General features: G+C 40.3%; 1 protein-coding gene across 1 annotated transcript in view; it reads left to right on the top strand.

Moving 5' to 3' along the window:
* mapkap1 (MAPK associated protein 1) overlaps window positions 1-19,803 on the top strand; it is a 438,131-nt gene that overhangs the window by 79,899 nt on the left and 338,429 nt on the right. Inside the window, exon 4 of the mRNA XM_051932333.1 lies at window positions 1,199-1,347. Coding sequence (XP_051788293.1) covers window positions 1,199-1,347 — 149 coding nt within the window. The remainder of the gene's footprint in view (window positions 1-1,198; window positions 1,348-19,803) is intronic.

Here is a 19,803-nt window from a genome sequence, read left to right as displayed (position 1 = left end):
CATAGCTGCATTATATGCATTATGCTTCCGATTGGTGCACTCCCATGATTTCTAGTTGTGTTGTCTGATGCCACATTTTGCTGCCCTTATATTTCCCTCACAAACCTTCCTGGGCCTGCTGCAGAGAAGCATCACTACAGCCTGATGCTGTCACCAGTGTTCTTCATGGTGGGGATGGTGTGCTTGTGATCCTGTGCAAAGTAATAAACTGTTTAGCTTGAAGGCCATAGCGTTCTGTTTTGGTCATACCAGTCCATAGAACCTCATAGAGTTCTGTTTTGGTCATACCAGTCCATAGAACCTCATAGCGTTCTGTTTTGGTCCTACCAGTCCATAGAACCTTCTTTCAGCTGACGTTGAAGTCTCTCATGTGCCTTCTGGACACTCTTTCTGAGATGTCCTATACATTTTATTTTTTTTCCTGTTATACAAAACTCAAAAATTGAGAAGATGTGTTGGATCATTTTATTGTTGTGTTCTCTTGCTTTCACTTATTTATCAAGCAAAAACTTCAGTCGTGCATGTGCACCAGAGGGTCACCTTCCAAGTTCGCCAAGTTAAGTATTACCACCCCAGAACAAAAGGACGCTTTATTTTTCTTTATGTATATATGCATGTGTATATATATGCATATATAGTGTATGATATACACATTATTGTTTTATTTTTTTTTTTACTATTTCATTACTGTGCTCTACTCTAGAATGCTGTCTTGATGCAGAGCACAGCTCTGATGAGATGATTGAGACAGACATGTTTGCCCTGAGCTTAACGTCTGTGATGCCTTTTAGTCCATCAGCTCTTAAGTGAATTATTACAAATATAACGTTACCCAACCCCTGAGATCTGCAGATGGTGTGAGCTATTAACTGCAGACCAGCGTTGTGGCTTGGATACTATAAATTTTACAAACTGCTTTCTGTGTTCTTTTAATTCAGTTCTCAGAAGTGTGTGTTCTCATTTGGGACAAGCTGGAATCGCCATATTAAGTGTATAGGCTTGCAATTTCTCTGAAAATGTGTATGAGGCATTTGTATAGTGCAGCCTATGTGAACATGTTATAATTTTGGTAAAATCTGATATTCTATAGCATAATTTAGGACTCATAAGCTTGACAAATTCTGTCTATGCTTCCTCTTTTTTGTTTAGTAAATATATCTTGACTTCTCATCTTTTTATTTTTCCCCCTTTGTTACAGTAGAAGACTTCAGTTCACTTTTTGAAAAGAAGGACTTTAAGGACAAACCTGTAAGCACTGGGAAACAGTCTACACTCTCACTTAGACTGGAACAGTGTCCGCAGCAGCTGAACAACCCTTTCAATGAGTATTCAAAGTTTGACGGCAAGGTGTGTGAAAAAATTTTTGGTTTGCAGCCTTATTAATAACGGTTAAATTCTTGAGGTATCTCATTTATCTGGTCATGAACAGTGACAATTTGTGGCTTAACTTTAGACTTTATCTTAATTGTTTTACTAGGGGGCTTTGCCCCCTGCTTGCTCCGCTTGCCAACCCCCGTGCCTGCGCTATGCACTAGCCTCTTTGTGGTTCTGTCGCTCGCGTATGGGGATGCGGCTGTACAGTTTAAACATTTTTTTTATTTTCATGGGAATTGAAATTGTTACATATGCATAATAGAACTATTTTACATTACAGCGATTAATTAACCATATTAAAAAATAGTAAAACGTAATAATTTGAAAGTAAATTATGTTTCATGTTGCGTTAGAGGTATTCGTTGCGTTATACGTTTTCGTTCTGTTTGGCTTTGAAATTAACATGCAAATACTTTTTAAACTTACACTTTTACTGTAAAATTTCAGTAAAAACAATTTTTTGAATTTAATTTTCCTCAATATTGCATTGTATTTTGATTCTGTGTTTGGACTTTCATCGTGACTATGCCACGCGTAACTGCCCGTGATTGAATTTCGTTTCTCTCTATTAAATAGACTTTTTCGAATGTTTGGCTCTGAGATTTGTTAATTGTCATAGCAAAAGCTCTTCTAACGGGAAATTGTTAATGTTTTAATACGAATGACATATCGAGATCTTCTTTGTTGTCTAATGTTTTCCGCGGAAGTTGTCTTACATTACCTTTCTTGGATACATCCTTCTTTCTACAGTAATTTGTTTGGTGGAAGACCAGACGGTGTTAATGGTTGTAGATATTCAACAGGATATTATAAATTAATGTTTTCATCTTCTGCACCATCACCACCAACTGTTTCAGCATAATCTATTGATACACATTTAACCAATTTCCTGTGGAACTGATCGACATTTTTGGCGTTAATTCGTTTGACTTTGTTTCTCGGTGCTAGGATTGCCCGTGTACTCATTTTTTCTGTTCATAACCCTTTGTGATGAAATTCTTCAATAAGATTTGGACATAATACGTCTTCTTTAATTGGGAATTTAAAGTGAGGAAAATGTTCAAATTTATAAGAGCTGAGAGAGCAGGAACTGTGTCTGTCAAAAGCATTTACATGAATGAGAGGTGAGATTACCGTGTGTGTTGTTGAATATGGTTGAGAGGAGGGTGTGACATGAAAAAAATCTCATGGCCAAAGTCTGATGTCGTGGGACTCTTCCAAAAAAAAAAAAAAAGTCTCGTCTCATCGCAGGATTTTTTTTTTATAAAATAGAGAGACCTATAAATATAAAGGCTAAAAATAATCCATTCTTCTTAACTGGTGCCAAACCCTAAACAGAGCATATTGTCCATCAGTTTCCATTCTTGAGTTTAGCACATTGTTGACTTCAGAATATTTGCTACTGTGTGTCCCAAGAATGTGTACACATTAAACAGCAATATCCCAACAAATGAACATCACATTTGTCTGCCTGTGCAGAGTCCTCACATGTAATCCACACTCAACAAATCTGCTCAGTGGTAACATCTCCCTGCTTTCTTCCAAACAAATCATTTTCTGATAGACATAATAAGCATTGCTACATTTTCAACCAATTTTATTGCCTGTTTTTTTTTTTTTTTAAATAAATGAATGAAATAATAAATTGAAAAAGAGAAAGAATGTAGCTGGCTGTTAAGAGCTGACTTCAGGCCACTGTTGTGTGAGCGTGAAAGTAGACAATAAATACTGTATATAAATGTCATGGAACAAGCCTGCTGGATTTGGGTTTCTTGTTGGAAGGCCTATAAGTGTAATTCTTGATCTACAGAGAGTTTTTTAGCTGTTGATCTGGAAAATTGGAGTAAATGACTTCTAAATGCGGTGGACTAATCAAAAGTTCCAGCTAATTAGTTTAACTGATCTGAACAAGTTGAGCCAATTTTGAGTAACGCCAGCTTGTTCATTCATAAGTCTGCTGCTCATTTTGCAATATGCTTGGAGATATTGTGTGGGGAAGGTGGGTGATGGCATTTGTGCAATGACTGCTTCAGTTTTTTATGTCTTGGGGGGGGGGGGAATGTTCTAAAAATGGAGGCAAGTTTGATATATGTATGTGACTACAAGTGGGCATTCTTAACAAAACATGTTGCCTGTACAGTTAGTGGCTGTTAAAAGCTGTCTGGTTTTCATATTTGAATGTGCTTTTAGGAGTGTAACGCCATAAGACCATCAACAGAGACCTTCATGGATTGTAAACATGTACGAATAGAATAAACAACAAAGTTTCTTTCTCACACAAAGTAACCATTTTTATCTTCTACCGTTTTGAAACACGTAGAAGTCAAAATGGTTACAAAACATAGCAAGAGTAAATAGGATTCTTTTAACACATGTGATATTAAGCATCCATCCCTTCCCCTAACCCACCTATCCTCTTTATGATGACTATGGACCCTAGGCCCTGGTGTTTATTAGGGTTGCATTGGGTGTAGTGTGGGCACCAGTCCTGGTCAAGGTGCCATTACATCACAGAATACACTCATGCTGAAGCAATTTAGAGTTACCAGTTTAACTACCACTCATCTTTACTCTGAGAGAAAAACCTCATATAAGGTGTAAGGAGAAACAGGGAGATTTGAGCTGAGAACCTGGAGCGATAAGTCAACAGATAACTACTGGACCATGCTGCCAAAGCATACAGGCTTCCATTGGATTTCCTTTTTGAAAATCTTTCTGTCTGTCTGTGGTCTTGTCTTGTCCTGTCCTGTTTGTGTTCCTAGCGCAAAAGAGGAACCAGTCCAGTATGGCCATATCATGTCCACAGTATTTATGTATTTGCCATTTATTTGGTTGAATTACTGAATGCTCATCATTAAACATTTAATATACATCATCATTCCTGTCTTGTTATTTTTCAAATTTTTCAATAATACAGTCATATGAAAAAGTTTGGGAACCCCTCTCAGCCTGCATAATAATTTTTACTCTATTTTCAACAAAAAAGAAATTAAATCAAATGTGAAAAACTGGCTGTGCAAAAATGTGGGTCCCCTTGTAATTGTGCTGATTTGAATGCCTGTCACTGCTCAATGCTGATTGGTTGATGAGCTCGTGAAGCCTTGAACTTCATAGACGGGTGTGTCCAATCATGAGATATAAAGGTATTTAAGGTGGTCAATTGCAAGTTGCGCTTCCTTCCCTTTGACTCTCCTCTGAAGAGTGACAGCATGGGATCCTCAAAGCAACTCTCCAAAGATCTGAAAACAAAGATTGTTGAGTCTCCTGGTTTAGGGGAAGGCTACAAAAAGCTATCTCAGGTTTAAACTGTTAGTGTCAACTGTAAGGGATGGAATCAGGAAATGGAAGGCCACAGGCACAGTTGCTGTTAAACCCAGCAGGTCTGGCAGACCAAGAAAAATACAGGAGCGGCATATGAGCAGGATTGTGAGAATGGTGACAGACAACCCACAGATTACCTCCAAAAACCTGCAAGAACATCTGGCTGCAGATGGTGTATCTGGACATCGTTCTACAATTCAAACATCTGGATGGCAGGGTGATGAGAAAGAAGCCGTTTCTGCACTCACGCCACAAACAGTCGCTTGTTATAGGCTAATGCTCATTTAGATGAGCCAAATTCATTTTGGAAGAAAGTGCTTTGTACTGATGAGACAAAAATTGAGTTATTTGGTCAGAACAAAAAGCACTTTGCATGGCGGAAGAACAACACTGCATTCCAAGAGAAACACCTGCTACCTACTGTCAAATTTGGTGGAGGTTCCGTCCTGCTGTGGGGCTAGTTCAGGGAATTCAACCCAATATCAACAAATCTATGGGATGATTTGAAGTAGGCTGTCCATGCTTGGCAGCCATCAAATTGAACTGAACTGGAGAGATTTTGTATGGAAGAATGGTCAACAATACCTTCATCCAGAATCCAGACACTCATGAAAGGCTACAGGAGAGTCTAAAGGCTGTTATATTTGCAAAAGGAGGCTCAACTAAATATTGATATCATATCTCTGTTGGGGTGCCCAAATTTATGGACCTGTCTAATATTTTCTTTTAATCCAATAAACTTAACGTCACTGCTGAAATACTACTGTTTCCATAAGGTGTGTCATATATTAAAAGGCTCAGCCAATGAGAAACAAAAATCTAAAGAATTAAGAGGGGTTCCCAAACTTTTTCATATGACTGTATTTGTTGTCAATAGAGATGTAGACATATGCTGTACTATTTAATCATAATTGCTTATTATAAAGGACAGCTTTATTTACTATATTGAGTATTTTGCCCAGCTTCTTGTTCACAGCTGATGCTTTCCTGACAATACTCCAGATCAGAGTGTAAATACGTACATCACTCATCGATCGCCACTTCTGATTAGCATTGGGCATGGCATCTGTATAGGCTGGTGCTTTTCATATTATGCTTTATATAATTTTTTTCCCTAATAAGGAACTTACTGAATTCATTACATTAGAATAACATGTCTGCAATAGAAATATAAAAAAATATACATGTATGTTTTAATGAAGTATTTTAAGTTCCCTTAGTAATGTTGAATATAAACTTCAAAACTGCAATATACAGTATATTTCTATTACAGAACAAAAGGACCACTGCCAGCCTCACCTAATGCATGAGAAGGGTTGGTCATGTGACAAGTTGTTCAACTTAAGTTTAGTACTTTTCAGTCTATACGATGATTAACTGCTCTTTAATGGTCAGTTCTTACATATGCCTTTATGAGTTTAGGAATGTCTTTGTCTAGTCAGAGTGACACAAGACAAAGAGAGAGTTTTCTCTCCAATAGATGTAGTGAATTGAATAAATACATACTTGTTATAAATATACATGTAAATCTACCTTTAGCAGGGTGATTTCAGAACATTCATTTAAAAGAAATCCTCAACATACCTCACCCCCTCTAAGACGCATCAAGCTGTTTTCTCCTTCTAATCACACTCATGCAGTAAGAACAGGAGTTGAGCTGCAGGCTATGGTGGTGTTCTTCAGCCTGCAGTCTTTGTGCCGTATGCTACTGATGGCCCTGATATTTCACAGACATTCGCCTTGGCACTTTCAAATACATGGTTTGGCTTGACCAAAATCACAGCAGCTTTTTTATTTTCTATGTTCTTGCCTCCAATTTAATGTCCTCGGTTTGTGTGTGTGTGTTTTTAGAATCTCGCACATTCTGTAAAACATTGTAATGCATTTGAGATTAATAAGCATTTTTAAAGATGTTCACTTTCTTCTACTGTATGTGATTGCCATCAGTAATTTTTACAATTTTTAGGCATATATTTTTTATTATTATTTTTTTTGTCTTTTTGAGCATTCTGTAAAGTTTCAAGTTCCCTCTTGTGGGTTAATATCTGTCTGTCTATCTATGTATTTATAATATACTGCCTTTTGTATCTATCTGTGTTTTATATAGTGACTTTCGTATCTTTTTTATGTGGTGTCTGTCTTATCTCTTATATAATGCCTGTCCTTTATGTCCTTCTATATTATACAGTGGACCCTTGACTAACGAATTCAATTCATTCGCGAGGGCTGGTTGTAACTCAAGTTGGTTGTAAGTCAAGACTATTTTTCCCATAAGAAATAATGGAAATACACATAATGCGTTCCGAACCTCCCACAGCAACACTTACTTAACCTTTTCATAATAAAAAAGGGTTGTATAATGTACATAATTTACCAAAACACCAATACTTTTTCTAATGTACTAACCAAAAAGTTATAAAAAGTGCCTAGCCTACCAGAAACAACAATTTCATACTGTACTCACCATTTAATTTGACATCTTTGGGCTGTAGGAAGGAAGGAGGAGGAGGAGAATGAAATGGAAGGTGGTTATTGTTTGGAAGGAGCCTTCTTATACAATTCTTTTCTTTGTAAAACTGTCGAGATGGTGGATTTCGACATGGTGTACATATTAGCGAGATCGTTCACATGAACACCACTCTCATATTTCCGCACAATTTCCTTCTTCGTTTCGATTGTGATCGCTTTCTTTACCTTCGTTACCTTCTCTTCCTTCCTTCCTTAGCAATTATCGAAAAAAATTATATAAATCACTGCCCACTGACTGATATTACGCCCACAAACACATGTATCTGGGCTTTGACTGACGCTTACAAACGCTCTCGGCTGTTTGTTTACAATCGCGCAAGTGGATACACGTGACCGCATTCAGGTCGTAACGCAAGATGTTGGTCGTAAATCAAAACAAAAATTTTGGTTGTAAATCAAGTTGTTCGCATGTCAGGCCGGTCGTATATCAAGGGTCGACTGTATAGTGTATTGCCTATCTATCTGTTTATCATTATATGGCACCTTCCATATCTATCTATCTATCTATCTTATCTATCTTATCTATCTTATCTATCTTATCTATCTTATCTATCTTATCTCTCTATCTCTCTATCTATCCTTTCGTATCTGTCTGCCCATCTATCATAAATTGCAATTGAACAGCTCAGTTCCAAAATCAGCTAAGTACAAAAGATAAATTTTGGAGATAAATAGGAAAATCTGGGTCCGTAAGCAGATTTTGAAACTAAATCCTTAAAACTATAGCGCTACACTGTTGCAATTAGCAGGTTTTGAAGCTCAAACATATTTTCGGTGCATGACCAACTGCATGAAAAGTCACAATCACGTGTTCACTAAATTTTACCAAAAGGTGTAATTAGCAGATTTTGGAACTCATATCTTCAATTCCTGTTTCTTTTATATAGTGCCTTTTATATTTATCTATTTTTTATGTTGTGCCGGTCACCTGTCTGTCTGTCTTTAATTTTTCCACCATTGTAATAGCTTGTTTGTAATAATTGAGAAGACCTACTGATTTTCTCCCATGTATGTTTTAAACTTTTATTTATTGCTGATTAGATTTTTCCCATCATAGTCAAAGAAGTGTCTTTCTTTTTTCTTGCCTCATTGAGGCAGACTCCCTCAGATTCCCTGTGTGACCCTAAGCATGTTACTTAAAGGCCATGTCACACTAGTTGACTCTTTGAGCGGTTTTTAGTTGTAGTCTTCTTTTACATCATCTTAGTAAGTCTGAGGCAGTCTGCGTGCGCCCCTGCCGTGTACATCACTTACCCTGACTCCCCAGCGACTCACTCCTAACTAATCCTCGACTCACCCCAACAAAGTCATAGGACTGTGCTCTCTAAGTACATGAAAGCAGAGAACCAAAGGCAATCAATGAGCACCTGGCCAGAAGTCTAAATAAATAAATATAATAAAGCAACGAGGAATAAGGAAAGCACGTGTTTTGAACCTTGCAAATTGAAGAGGGCCTCGTATGGTTATGTCTCATGTTTTATATACCATGATAAATGGGGATGGGAAAAAAAAAATCAAACATCAGAAATAGCGGCTGAACTCGCCATATCTGTAAAGCGTTTGTGCAGCAGCAGCACTGTTAGGTAACACACTACTGTCTGACAGAAAAAAGGGTCGAGCTTACAATAGTTTGGAAATTTGAAACTGTGCTGGAATGTTGTCATGGAGTCGCATAAATGGACATGCCCTGTGATTTTTTTTTTTTTGTCACATAATTTGACATCCTCAGCCGTTGAGATTGAAAAGTCTGATATTCCCCTCCAACTAGAAGTCATATAATTTGACATTGGCTTAAGTTGCATTTACAGTTGGTTCATATTTGGTACATTTGTAACAGTGGCAGGCGTATGAGGTTTGTTGTTTTGGATTTTTTTTTTCTTTACATTGTATTTAGTATTTCCTGCATTTTAAACCTTCTTGTCATCAGGACACACAAGGGACTGGGTAGATGTACTCAGTTTAGATTTCTTGTACGTATGTGCGGGTGTCAGGAATTTCATGGTATGCAGACTTTAATTTGTGCCTGAGAGGCAGAAATTCACTTTCATTGTGTATAATTTACTACTGTGCACCATTTGATTGCTCATTTTGTTTAATTATGCATATCAAGATATGTGTCTGATATGATCTGCTGTTTCTAACTTTTAAAATACTTGTCTGGCATTATTTCTTTTTAATATTCTACAAGGGGGCTTTACTAGCACCGTTGTGAAGAGGGGGAGCTGAACACACCCTAAGGAGATGCGGTCGCTCCTCTGAAACCCCCTCTTAAACGGTGATACAGTGGGAAACAAATAGTTTTTTTACCTCCTCTTTGCTCGATCAGCTGCCAGATTGCTGCTGCTGCCGCCGTGCCGTGTGATCTGCATCTCACGCGGTGCTTTGAACATTTAAAAGCCTGTACAGCACTCATCCTTTTGTCTCACTGCCTTGTCTCTCTTGTCCCCCAGACATCCCCAAACACTGTGCAATCTCTTTTCGCTGTTCCATTATTTCCCCACGAGTAATATTTTCCGTTTGTTTGCGCTAATGCAATCTTTACTCTCATTTTTTTTTTTTTTTTTGTGTGAGACTTTCAAATTTTCCTATTTCCATTATTTCTAACCTGCTCTGCATGTGTATCATGGGACTTGCTTCCGAAGGTTGTAAGTATGACGTGACTTATCCGGACGTGAAAATGTCTCTCTGTCTCTCTTCCAAAGATCACGTATCGTTACAAGATTTTTTTTTTTTATGTAATAGATTTTTTGCAAAGCTGGAGTGCTTTTTTCTGGTGCTTTCTGTTGCTTTGGCCTGAGAGGCTTCTCACCTTTTTTTATTCCTTGCTCAGTCCGTGGAAAGGCTGAATCTTCATATTGGGACTAAAAATTGTTTTCCGTGGTCCATCCTCCTCTTCGTGGTTATCTGATCCATTAAAACAAATCCGTTTCTTGTAATAAGCTGTTTGGCTTAGTGGGTAAAGCATTGAGTTGGACTTATGAAGCACCAGACTGTCAGCAGAGAAGCCCCCCCCCCCCTCCCCAAGTGATTTACTTGACCCATCACTCCTTATTGTCGAAGTATAGGAACAAATGTACTATGTATATCATATTGAGCAATTACCTGTGATGTGATCTAACATTGCTGTGACACTCTGTGAAATTGTCTGAGCGAAGCTCAGGGCAGTCGAGCCATATGTGCTTCCTGCTTTGTTGTTCATTTCCATGAAAACAGTTCTTGAAAATAACTTTCTTTTTAAAGCGCTGCCTGGGGAAATATTCTCCAGTATTAGACCTGCTCACAGAATTGATATAAATGCTGTGGCAATTAACGCTTTCTGCTTAATCGCTCTCAGCTGCATTTTGGGACATCTTGTGCCTTTTCTGTGCTTCCCGCAATATGGCTCTTGTTTAAGATGGCTTAATTGTGTGATATGAGGATGAATGGCCTTTGAATGTGTGCCTCTTGCTATGTCTTTTGAGATCTGCGATCATTTGGCACTGCATTCTGTGAACAGTTCCACTGTTTTTTTGTCTTCCTGTAGCCAGCAGTATAACATTTTTTTTGATGAGGGAAGTTTCATTTATTTTTTCCCCCCCCCCCATTTACGTCGTGCACATTTGCTTTTCTGACATGAAGTATTGGTACTCATCTGGAGACTTTACAGAAAAAATAAACATTGTACAAATTAAGTTATATTTTTTCCTTCCTGTTTGTCTGGATTATACTGTTGAGCAATACTAAAATGACTGATCCAAAATAATTTAAGTAATTTATGTCACAGGATATGTCCTTGCAATAAAATGCTCTTAGTGAAATGTATACGCTATGCGTCCGCTTTATTAGGTACACCTTGCTAGTACCGGGTCAGACCCCCTTTTGCTTTCAGAACTGCCGTAATTCTTCGTGGCATAGATTTATCAAGCTGCTGGAAACATTGCTCAGGGTTTTTGGTCCATATTGACATGATACTATGACACAATTGCTGCAGATTTGTTGGCTGCACTTCCTTGATGCAAACCTCTCCTTCCATCCATCCATCCATTTTCCAACCCGCTGAATCCGAACACAGGTTTCACCTGGAGCCAATCCCAGCCAACACAGGGCACAAGGCAGGAACCAATCCCGGGCAGGGTGCCAACCCACCGCAGACCTCTCCTTTCACCACATCCCAAATGTCCTCTATTAGATTGAGATTTGCTGACTGTGGAGGCCATTCGAGTCCAGCAAACTCGTCATCATGTTCAAGAAGCCAGTTGGAGACGTTGTGAAATGGTATGTTTTCCTGCTGGAAGGAGCCATCAGAACATGGCGGCCATAAAGGGATGGACATGGTCAGCAACAGATAGATAGATACTTTATTAATCCCAAGGGGAAATTCACATACTCCAGCAGCAGCATACTGATACAAAAAAACAATATTAAATTAAAGATTGATAACAATGCAGGTAAAAACGGACAATAACTTTGTATAATGTTAACGTTTACCCCCCCCGAATACAATATTCAGGTAGGCCGTGGCATTTAAATGATGCTCAGTTGGTACTAAAGGGACCAAAGTGTGCAAAGGAAAATAGCAGCCTGAACCGTTGATACAAGGTGGGATAGATCCATACTTTCATGTTGTTTATGCCAAATTCTGACCCCACCATCCAAATGTTGCAGCCGAAATCGAGACTTGTCACACCAGGCAACATTTTTCCAATCTTTTTGGTGTGACTTGTAGTCTCCATTGCCTGTTCTTAGCCGACAGGAGTGTCACCCGGTGTGTTCTCCTGATTCTGTAGCCAACCTGGTTCAAGGCTCGACATGATGTGTGTTCAGAGCTGCACTTCTGCATACCTTGGTTGGTTATTTGAGTTCCTGATGCCTTTCTTTCAGCTCAAACCAGTCTGGCCATTCTCCTCTGGCATCAATAAGGGATTTCCATCCAGAGAAACTGCTGCTCACTGGATATTTTCCCCTTTTTGGACCATTCTCTGTAGACCTTAGGGATGGTTGTGTGTGAAAATCTCAGCAGATCAGCAGTTTCTGAAATACTCTGAGCAGCCCGTCTGGCAGCAACAGCCATGCCACACGTTCAAAGTCACTTCAGTCTCCTTTCCACCCCATTGTGATGCTCGGTTTGAACTTTAGCAGGTTGTCTTGACAATATCTACAGGCCGAAATGCATTGAGCTGCTGCCACGTGATTGGCTGATTAGATATTTTTTTTTTTGTTCTTTATTTCGTCTTATACGATTTCTCATATTAGAAATTTGTTAGTTTTCGCATACCCCTTGGGGTCAGAGCGCAGGTCAGCCATTGTACAGTGCCCCTGGAGCAATTACAGGTTAAGGGTCTTGCTCAAGGGCCCAGCAGAGTAGGATCTCTTTTGGCAGTGACGGGGATTCGAACCGGCAACCTTCAGGATACCAGCGCAGATCCTTAGCCTCAGAGCCACCACTCCACCCCAAATATTTGCTTTAACACTCAGTTGAACTGGTGTTCATAATAAAGTGTCTGGTGTGTGTATGTTATAATCTGGATCATACATAATAAAATCAAAGTTATCAATGTTGAAATAATAATAATCTACACTCACTGAACAAATGTTTAGGAACGTGATACTCCATGGGACGTGACGCATGCTGCAGTGGACGCTACTGCTACGCAAGTGTTGTACTGTTTATACTTGCGCACATACTTTACGTAAATCTGGAAGATTCCACCAGTTGGCAGTGCGAGATATCATCACGGTGAGAAAACGTTTGGCTTCGCTGTGTTGTGAATTGCCTGAAACATCCATTAAATTCCGAGGACACCTTGCCACAATATCTCTGATTTTTAATGATTACATCCATCAATCCAGGGATGCGCCCATTCCAGTTAGCACTGGGCACGAGGCAGAAACAATCCATGGACAGGGCATCAGCTCATTGCAAGGTGAATACAAGCTCATGCACATACACACTGCCGTCATTTTAGTGTCACCAAACCTTCATATCTTTGGAAGGAAACCGGAGGCCACTGTGGAAACCCAGCAGGAAAAGATGCAAACTCCAGGCAGGGAATACAAGGGATGTGACTCTCTACTGCGAGACAGAAGCACTACCGCTCCGCCACCGCACTGCATCCACATGTGTAACAGTAATCATTATTTAAATTAACAATTTTTCTGTAAAATTTAATGTACATACTTTAACGCATTTCATCATGAAAGTGATATTAAGTATAAATCTAAGGATTCTAAATGTGCAGAGAGCTGGAATATCATACATTTCATGTGTTCTGTGTGGCGATTGCTGCTGTCAGGTCAGAAGGAAGCCCCAGAAGCACGTAGCGATTAAAAACTGGATCGGTTTTAAGATGACGTTTACGACTGTCTTCTCCAACGATAACATAAACTACGGGATAAAAGTGGACATTTTGGGATTTAAGCTGAAATTTCCACTTTAATCACAAAATAGACCTTTTCACTGTGTCCCTAACATTTTTTTTTCTCTGTGGCTCAAATACGCCGCCATACATTCTGATGCTCTTGTGAAGGAGGAAAAAAAAAAGACGACAGAGAAGATGGTATGTGAGACCTTTAAAATGTATCTTGTCATTACATTGAGGAATATGCAACGTTTGAATATAAAAGCACCACAAATGCATTTATATGTCGGCATTTTGCTTCACTACATTGAACCATTCATCAAACATAGGAGCGCACCCATCGATCCCATAGGATCCGAGAAGCGGCTTTCTGTCACATGTAGATCATAAACAGAGACTCTGACGTCATGTTCTGACTTGAACACGCTGCACCCCCCGACCTTTTCTTGGTACTGCAACTCACGTCCCATTAATTTCTGAGGACGTGCTCAGAGGATACATCCAATGAACGCTGGGAACGTGTGGCAGCCATGATACGTGTGCGTATGCGTTCTGAGTGTGAACTATAAACCGGCCCTTACTGGGTGGGGCCCCCTTTTGCTCTCTAAAAATGGGTTATACAGGTTGTTGGAAATATTAGTGGTGATTGGAGTGGCTCCCCACTCATTATGAATAATGCTTTGAATAGTGAGAAAAGTGCTATATAAATATAAAGAATTATTATTATTTCCCTGAGATTTTGGTTCTTGTGGATATGATTTCACCAGTCAATATCTGCAGGTTTATTATCTGCACATTTAAGCTGCCACATCCCGAAGGTGTTTATGTGGATTTAGATCAGTTGACTGCGAAATCCCAGTGGTAGCCCAGTATGGAAGATTAGATGCAGAGGTGACCCATAGAGGGCAGTATGGATGGAACAATTGGAAGAAGGTATCCAGGAGTATTGTGTGATCGAAGAATTAAGGTGAAGGTTAAAGGTGAGGTTTTTAAGGCAGTGCTAAGAGCAGCAATGATATATGGAGCTGAGACATGGGCAGTTAAAGGGAGCACAGCAGCAGAAGAAATTAAATGTGGCAGTAATGAGAACTCTGAGATGGACTTGTGGAGTTACAAAAAAGGACAGAATAAGAAACGAGACAATCAGAGGTATTGCAAACATCCAAGAAAGTACAGGAAGGAAGGGTGAAGTGGTATGGACATAAGAAATTTGATAAACGAGAGGAGACTAATCACTTCATCAAGCCAGTTTGTTATGATGAGGAGAAACAGTAAATACGTGGGCAAAACAGTGAACAGAATTGAAATACAGGGAAAGAGAAACAAAGTGAAGGAGGCCCGAAGTGGAGGTGGATGGATAAAGTGAAAGAAAACTTGGAGGAAAAGGGTCTGGCTGGTGGGCAAGTGCCTGGCTGAGCCACATGGAGAAGGTTGATAAAGCACATCAACCACACATGGAAGTGGGATAAGATGAAGAAGACGACGACGACAACTAGGAAGGCCACTGAAGAACACTGAACTCATTGTCCTGTTTGAGATGAGTTTTGTTTTGTGATATGGTGCATTATGCTGTTGGAAGTAGCTAGTAGAAGATGGGGAAAATGTAACCCTAGTGGGATACATATGCTCAGCAACAATATTCAAACAGGCCATGGCATTCAAGTGTTGATTGATTGGTATTAACCAGCCCCAAGCGTGCCAAGAAAACATTCCTTATACCGTTACACCAGTGCCAGCCTGGACTGTTGACATAAGACAGTGTAGGTGCTCCAGAGGATGGTTGGGCATCCACCCAGAATGGAAATGGATTCCTTACCTTTCCAGGATGCCATAACGGGAAGATGGAATAAGTGGGGGCAATACCTGGCCGGGACACTTTACTATTCCTGCCCTAATCAGGATGCCCAAAGAGTGCAGAAACTGACAGGGGAGCAGTTCATCCTCCACCCTTTTAGGTGGCAGTATCCCTCTTATGGAGTCCCAGTCTGGACACCCACAGGGCTGCATGGGAATTGGAGTCCAGAAGTGCAGCCCTGTAGGGATCCCTGGGGGACAATAGAGTGAGCTGCTGGGGGAGGACCTCCCTGGCTTAGGTTTAACCCAGAAATACTTGCAATGGGCCGCATTACATTACCAGAAGTGCTCCCAGGTTCTCTTTAAAAGGAGCCAACTGCCATACCTCGAGGTTTCAGAGTCAGGAGGCCGTCTGCAAAACTCAGCAGAGATGGAGAAGGGAGAGGACATGAGAAGTATCAAATATTTATTGGATACTTCTGACTTCTTATTGGGGAAAGAGTGAGATAAAGTGCCTGGAAGGAGAATTAAAAATCGATTACAGTAGAGTCTTGCTTATCTGACATTCCGTATTATCCGATATCCCACCGCAAAAAAAACCTGAATCAATCGGCAACAAGAACTGCAAGTTGCGAGCGTGAACGTACTATTTTTTGTTGCTCCCGACTCTACCGCAGCTAATTACAGTGGAACCTCGGTTTGCGAGCATAATTCGTTCCGGAAACGTGCTTGCAGTCCAAAGCACTGGTATATCAAAGCAAATTCCCCATAAGAAATAATGGAAACTCAGATGATTCGTTCCACAACCCAAAACTATTCATATAAAAATGATTAATACAAAATATAAAGTAAAAATACATCAAACAAATTAACCTGCACTTTACCTTTGAAAAGAATCATGGCTGGTGTGAGTGAATTTCTAAACTCTTGTGGGATTCCACCCCACGGGATGACACGCGGAAGAGCATCCCAAAGCAATCGCAGTCTCCCAGCGCTGTAGCAATTCGCCGCAAAAGCGAATCCGAAAAGATGGCGGACATGCTATAAGCGCCTGCTGTTGATGGGTGATACAAGGAACATTATAAATGCCCTGCACACTAACCTGGCTATGATCCTGCCGGACTGCTGTGTCTGTGTGTAGGAGAGCGGCAGATCCTGCTACAATAAATAACCGTGCTGTTGCTGTTTCAAGCTGAATAAAGCTGGTGTTGCTAAAGTACTGAGACTCCGCTTCGTGTTTTCGGGTGCAAGACGGGGACTCGCACATCACAGCACACACACACGCAGTCACAATGCTGTAGCAAACAGTATACGCTCGTATGGATGTTGACTATATGAGTGACGGAGTTAAGGCTCTAGAAACTGCAATTAAATACATTGAGCAACAAGAAACAGCTACAGGAATCGACATAATGATGCTGCAAAGATGGCGTGACTTGGCAGCGAAGAGATGTCACTCGTCAGGAAAGCAGACTACGATCAAAAATTTCTTTAAACCATCAGAGGACTGAACTTTAAGTACAGTACATACTGTATTTAATTAACTTCAGACAATTCTGTAACTGTAAGTTCATTTTTTCAGTTAATTTTTTCTGTTTTGTTGTAAAACATGATTATTAGGTTCGTAATGTGTAAAATTATAACATAGCTTAACGTTTAATAGTCTTTTTCTTAACACCTCTCATTAATCCGACATTTTCGCTTATCTGACGTTCTGCCGGCCCGTTTATGTCGGATAAGCGAGACTGTACTGTATTTATTTAGAATCGCCCTAGTGTGTGCTTGGTGTGTGTTTGTGTGTGTCCTGCAGTGGGTTGGCACCCTGCCCAGGATTGGTTCCTGCCTTGTGCCCAGTGTTGGCTGGGACTGGCTCCAGCAGACCCCCATGACCCTGTGTTCGGATTCAGCAGGTTGGAAAACGGATGGATGGATGGATGTGTTACTGGTACTGTGGTTTAGGGCTCTCTGGCGCCCTCGTGTGGTCACAACAGGTTGGGTGCATGGATTCATGCGATTGACCCCACCACCTGTGTGCCTCAGTGGAAATCGAGATTCATCAGACCAGTTTTGGTGAGCCTGTGCCCACTGCAGCCTCGGCTTTCTGTTCTTGGCTGACAGGAGTGGAACCCGACGTGGTCTTCTGCCGTTGTAGCCCATCTGGCTCAAGGCTTGATACATTGTGCAATTTGAGATGCCGAGTGAAATTATGAGTGAGGAAAATACGCCAGGGTTTGAACTGTTTATAGAAAATGATACACTAATGCTAATCTTCAGTCTTTAAGGCATTTTGAGCATATATTGAGAAAAAATGTACATCACATTTATAGTCGAAATAATGGCAATAGCAAATTGAGCCCCCTATGATGTAGACTTGGATTGCTGTTTTAAGCTGCCGTATGTTAGATGCAAAAGTGTAAAGTGCTGAGCCCACATACTCTATGCTTTCTCTTGCGGTGTCTATTGCCTTGTTTATGAATTAGTTACAAACCTGTGTTTAGAGTCTTAATATACTGAATTTATTTTTTAATATGTCTGTGTCAATGTATCCGCTGTTTGGATTCAGTGAATGCCAGGCCAAAATTGTAAAAAAAAAAGTCTTATTTTCAGCTTTTTTTTTTTACTTTAGGTGCATTTAATTCCCCATCATTTTTCTTTTGGCTGTAATCAGTTTACACTTTTGTCTTGTTTTACGATTTTGTTGAAGAATGAAAAAGGGATAAAATCTGTTTTGGTTGACTTGGCGAGAATTACAAAGGTTCAGTCGGGCCGTGCACATGGTTTTATAATCGTGATTGCTTTCAAAACCACCCAAGCAAAAACAAGCTTTCTCCTAAAATCTGCCCCCTCTCCACTGTATGCTCCATCCCTATTGGTAGGTGTGATGTAAAGCACATTTATTCCAGATGCAGACATGTTTGTGTTGCCTTTCAATTCTGGCTTTTTGAACTTTCTGTTCATTCGTCTCGTGGTGATTGACACCTCCCTGGCCCACTGCTTTACAATCCTGGGTGGAGTTTCTGCTGCTTTGTGCCGTAGGACCACATCAAGTGGCAGAGTCTCGGCTGTAGTGAAGTAAGAGTTGAACGATAACAGCTTAATGTGATTTGTTCTGTAGGTTTTTAGCTGCAATTCATTTTAATTGTGTGTATGAAGTTAAAAAGTATTAGTGTCAGATAAAGATTCATTGCTGCGGTTTGATTTAGGACTGGTATTATAGGAAGCGGGCATGTGTTCTGGCAGATGTTTGCATAAGGCTCTGTCGTTTCTGACAGCAGTTAAAAAGTACGGTTGTGGTAATCAAATTGTGGCTGCACCAAGTCAGATGCAAGAACCAGATCGAATTAAACTAGGTTTAAGATTTATGTTGGGAGCAGTTGCTGATATAAAATTTCACTAGCTCATTGCTTTCCCTTGAAGCTACAGTGAGTTCCTGTGGTGCTTTACATGACTTCTGGTGTTTGCCGTATACTCGCTGTCTTAGGTGTTAATGCATTCATATTATCTACGTGACATGAAGGTGCTCTTAGGGACCTATCAGGGTGACGGTAAGGTTCTAAATGGCTCCAGGCCAGGTCCCTGTTTAACAGATCACAAAAATAATTCCACATTTACTATAATAAAACTCTTCAAATATTGGGGGGGATTGCAGGCAGGCATCCCCCTTCAGTTATCACCAGTAAGCAATGAAGGTTCAACTCTCACTGAGCTCCATGATCAGCTTTTTGTTAAATCAAATTTACTGTCCTGTGCATGTAATATAATGCAATTCTTACTTGTATGTCTTTTCAGGACAGTTGACAAAAATCCATCCATCTATCCATCCATTATCCAACCAGCTATATCCTAACTACAGGGTCACGGGGGGTCTGCTGGAGCCAATCCCAGCTAACGCAGGGCGCAAGGCAGGAAACAAACCTGGGGCAGTGTGCCAGCCCATCGCAGGACACACACACACACACAACCAAGCACACACTAGCGACAATTTAGAATTGCCAATACACCTAACCTGCATGTCTTTGGACTGTGGGAGGAAACCCACGCAAAAACGGGGAGAACATGCAAACTCCACGCAGGGAGGACCCAGGAAGAGAATCCGGGTCCCCTAACTGCGAGGCAGCAACGCTACCCACTGCACCACCGTGCCGCCCGTTGACAAAAATAAGTAAATAAATAGAAAATACACAAAGCCTGCACCATATAGGGCCTATGAAAAATCTTCATCTCCTTGGAAGGTTTCACATTTTATTGTTCTACAACAGTCCTGGAAATTCCAAACAACTTTTTTTTTTTTTTCCATGATAAATCATTTACTCAGGCCTCACACCTACGCCTGTAATCATTTCACAGAGGAGCAGTGCAGTAATTTTATTGAACATTTCACCTCTAATGTGGACATCATCCACTCCTCATTGTCTGTCTCCAGCCCTCCATCGCTGGATGTTTCTAC

The sequence above is a fragment of the Erpetoichthys calabaricus genome, chromosome 9 (genome assembly GCF_900747795.2).
Source record: "Erpetoichthys calabaricus chromosome 9, fErpCal1.3, whole genome shotgun sequence".
NCBI lineage: Eukaryota > Metazoa > Chordata > Cladistia > Polypteriformes > Polypteridae > Erpetoichthys > Erpetoichthys calabaricus.
This window is presented reverse-complemented; position numbering and strand designations above follow the sequence as displayed.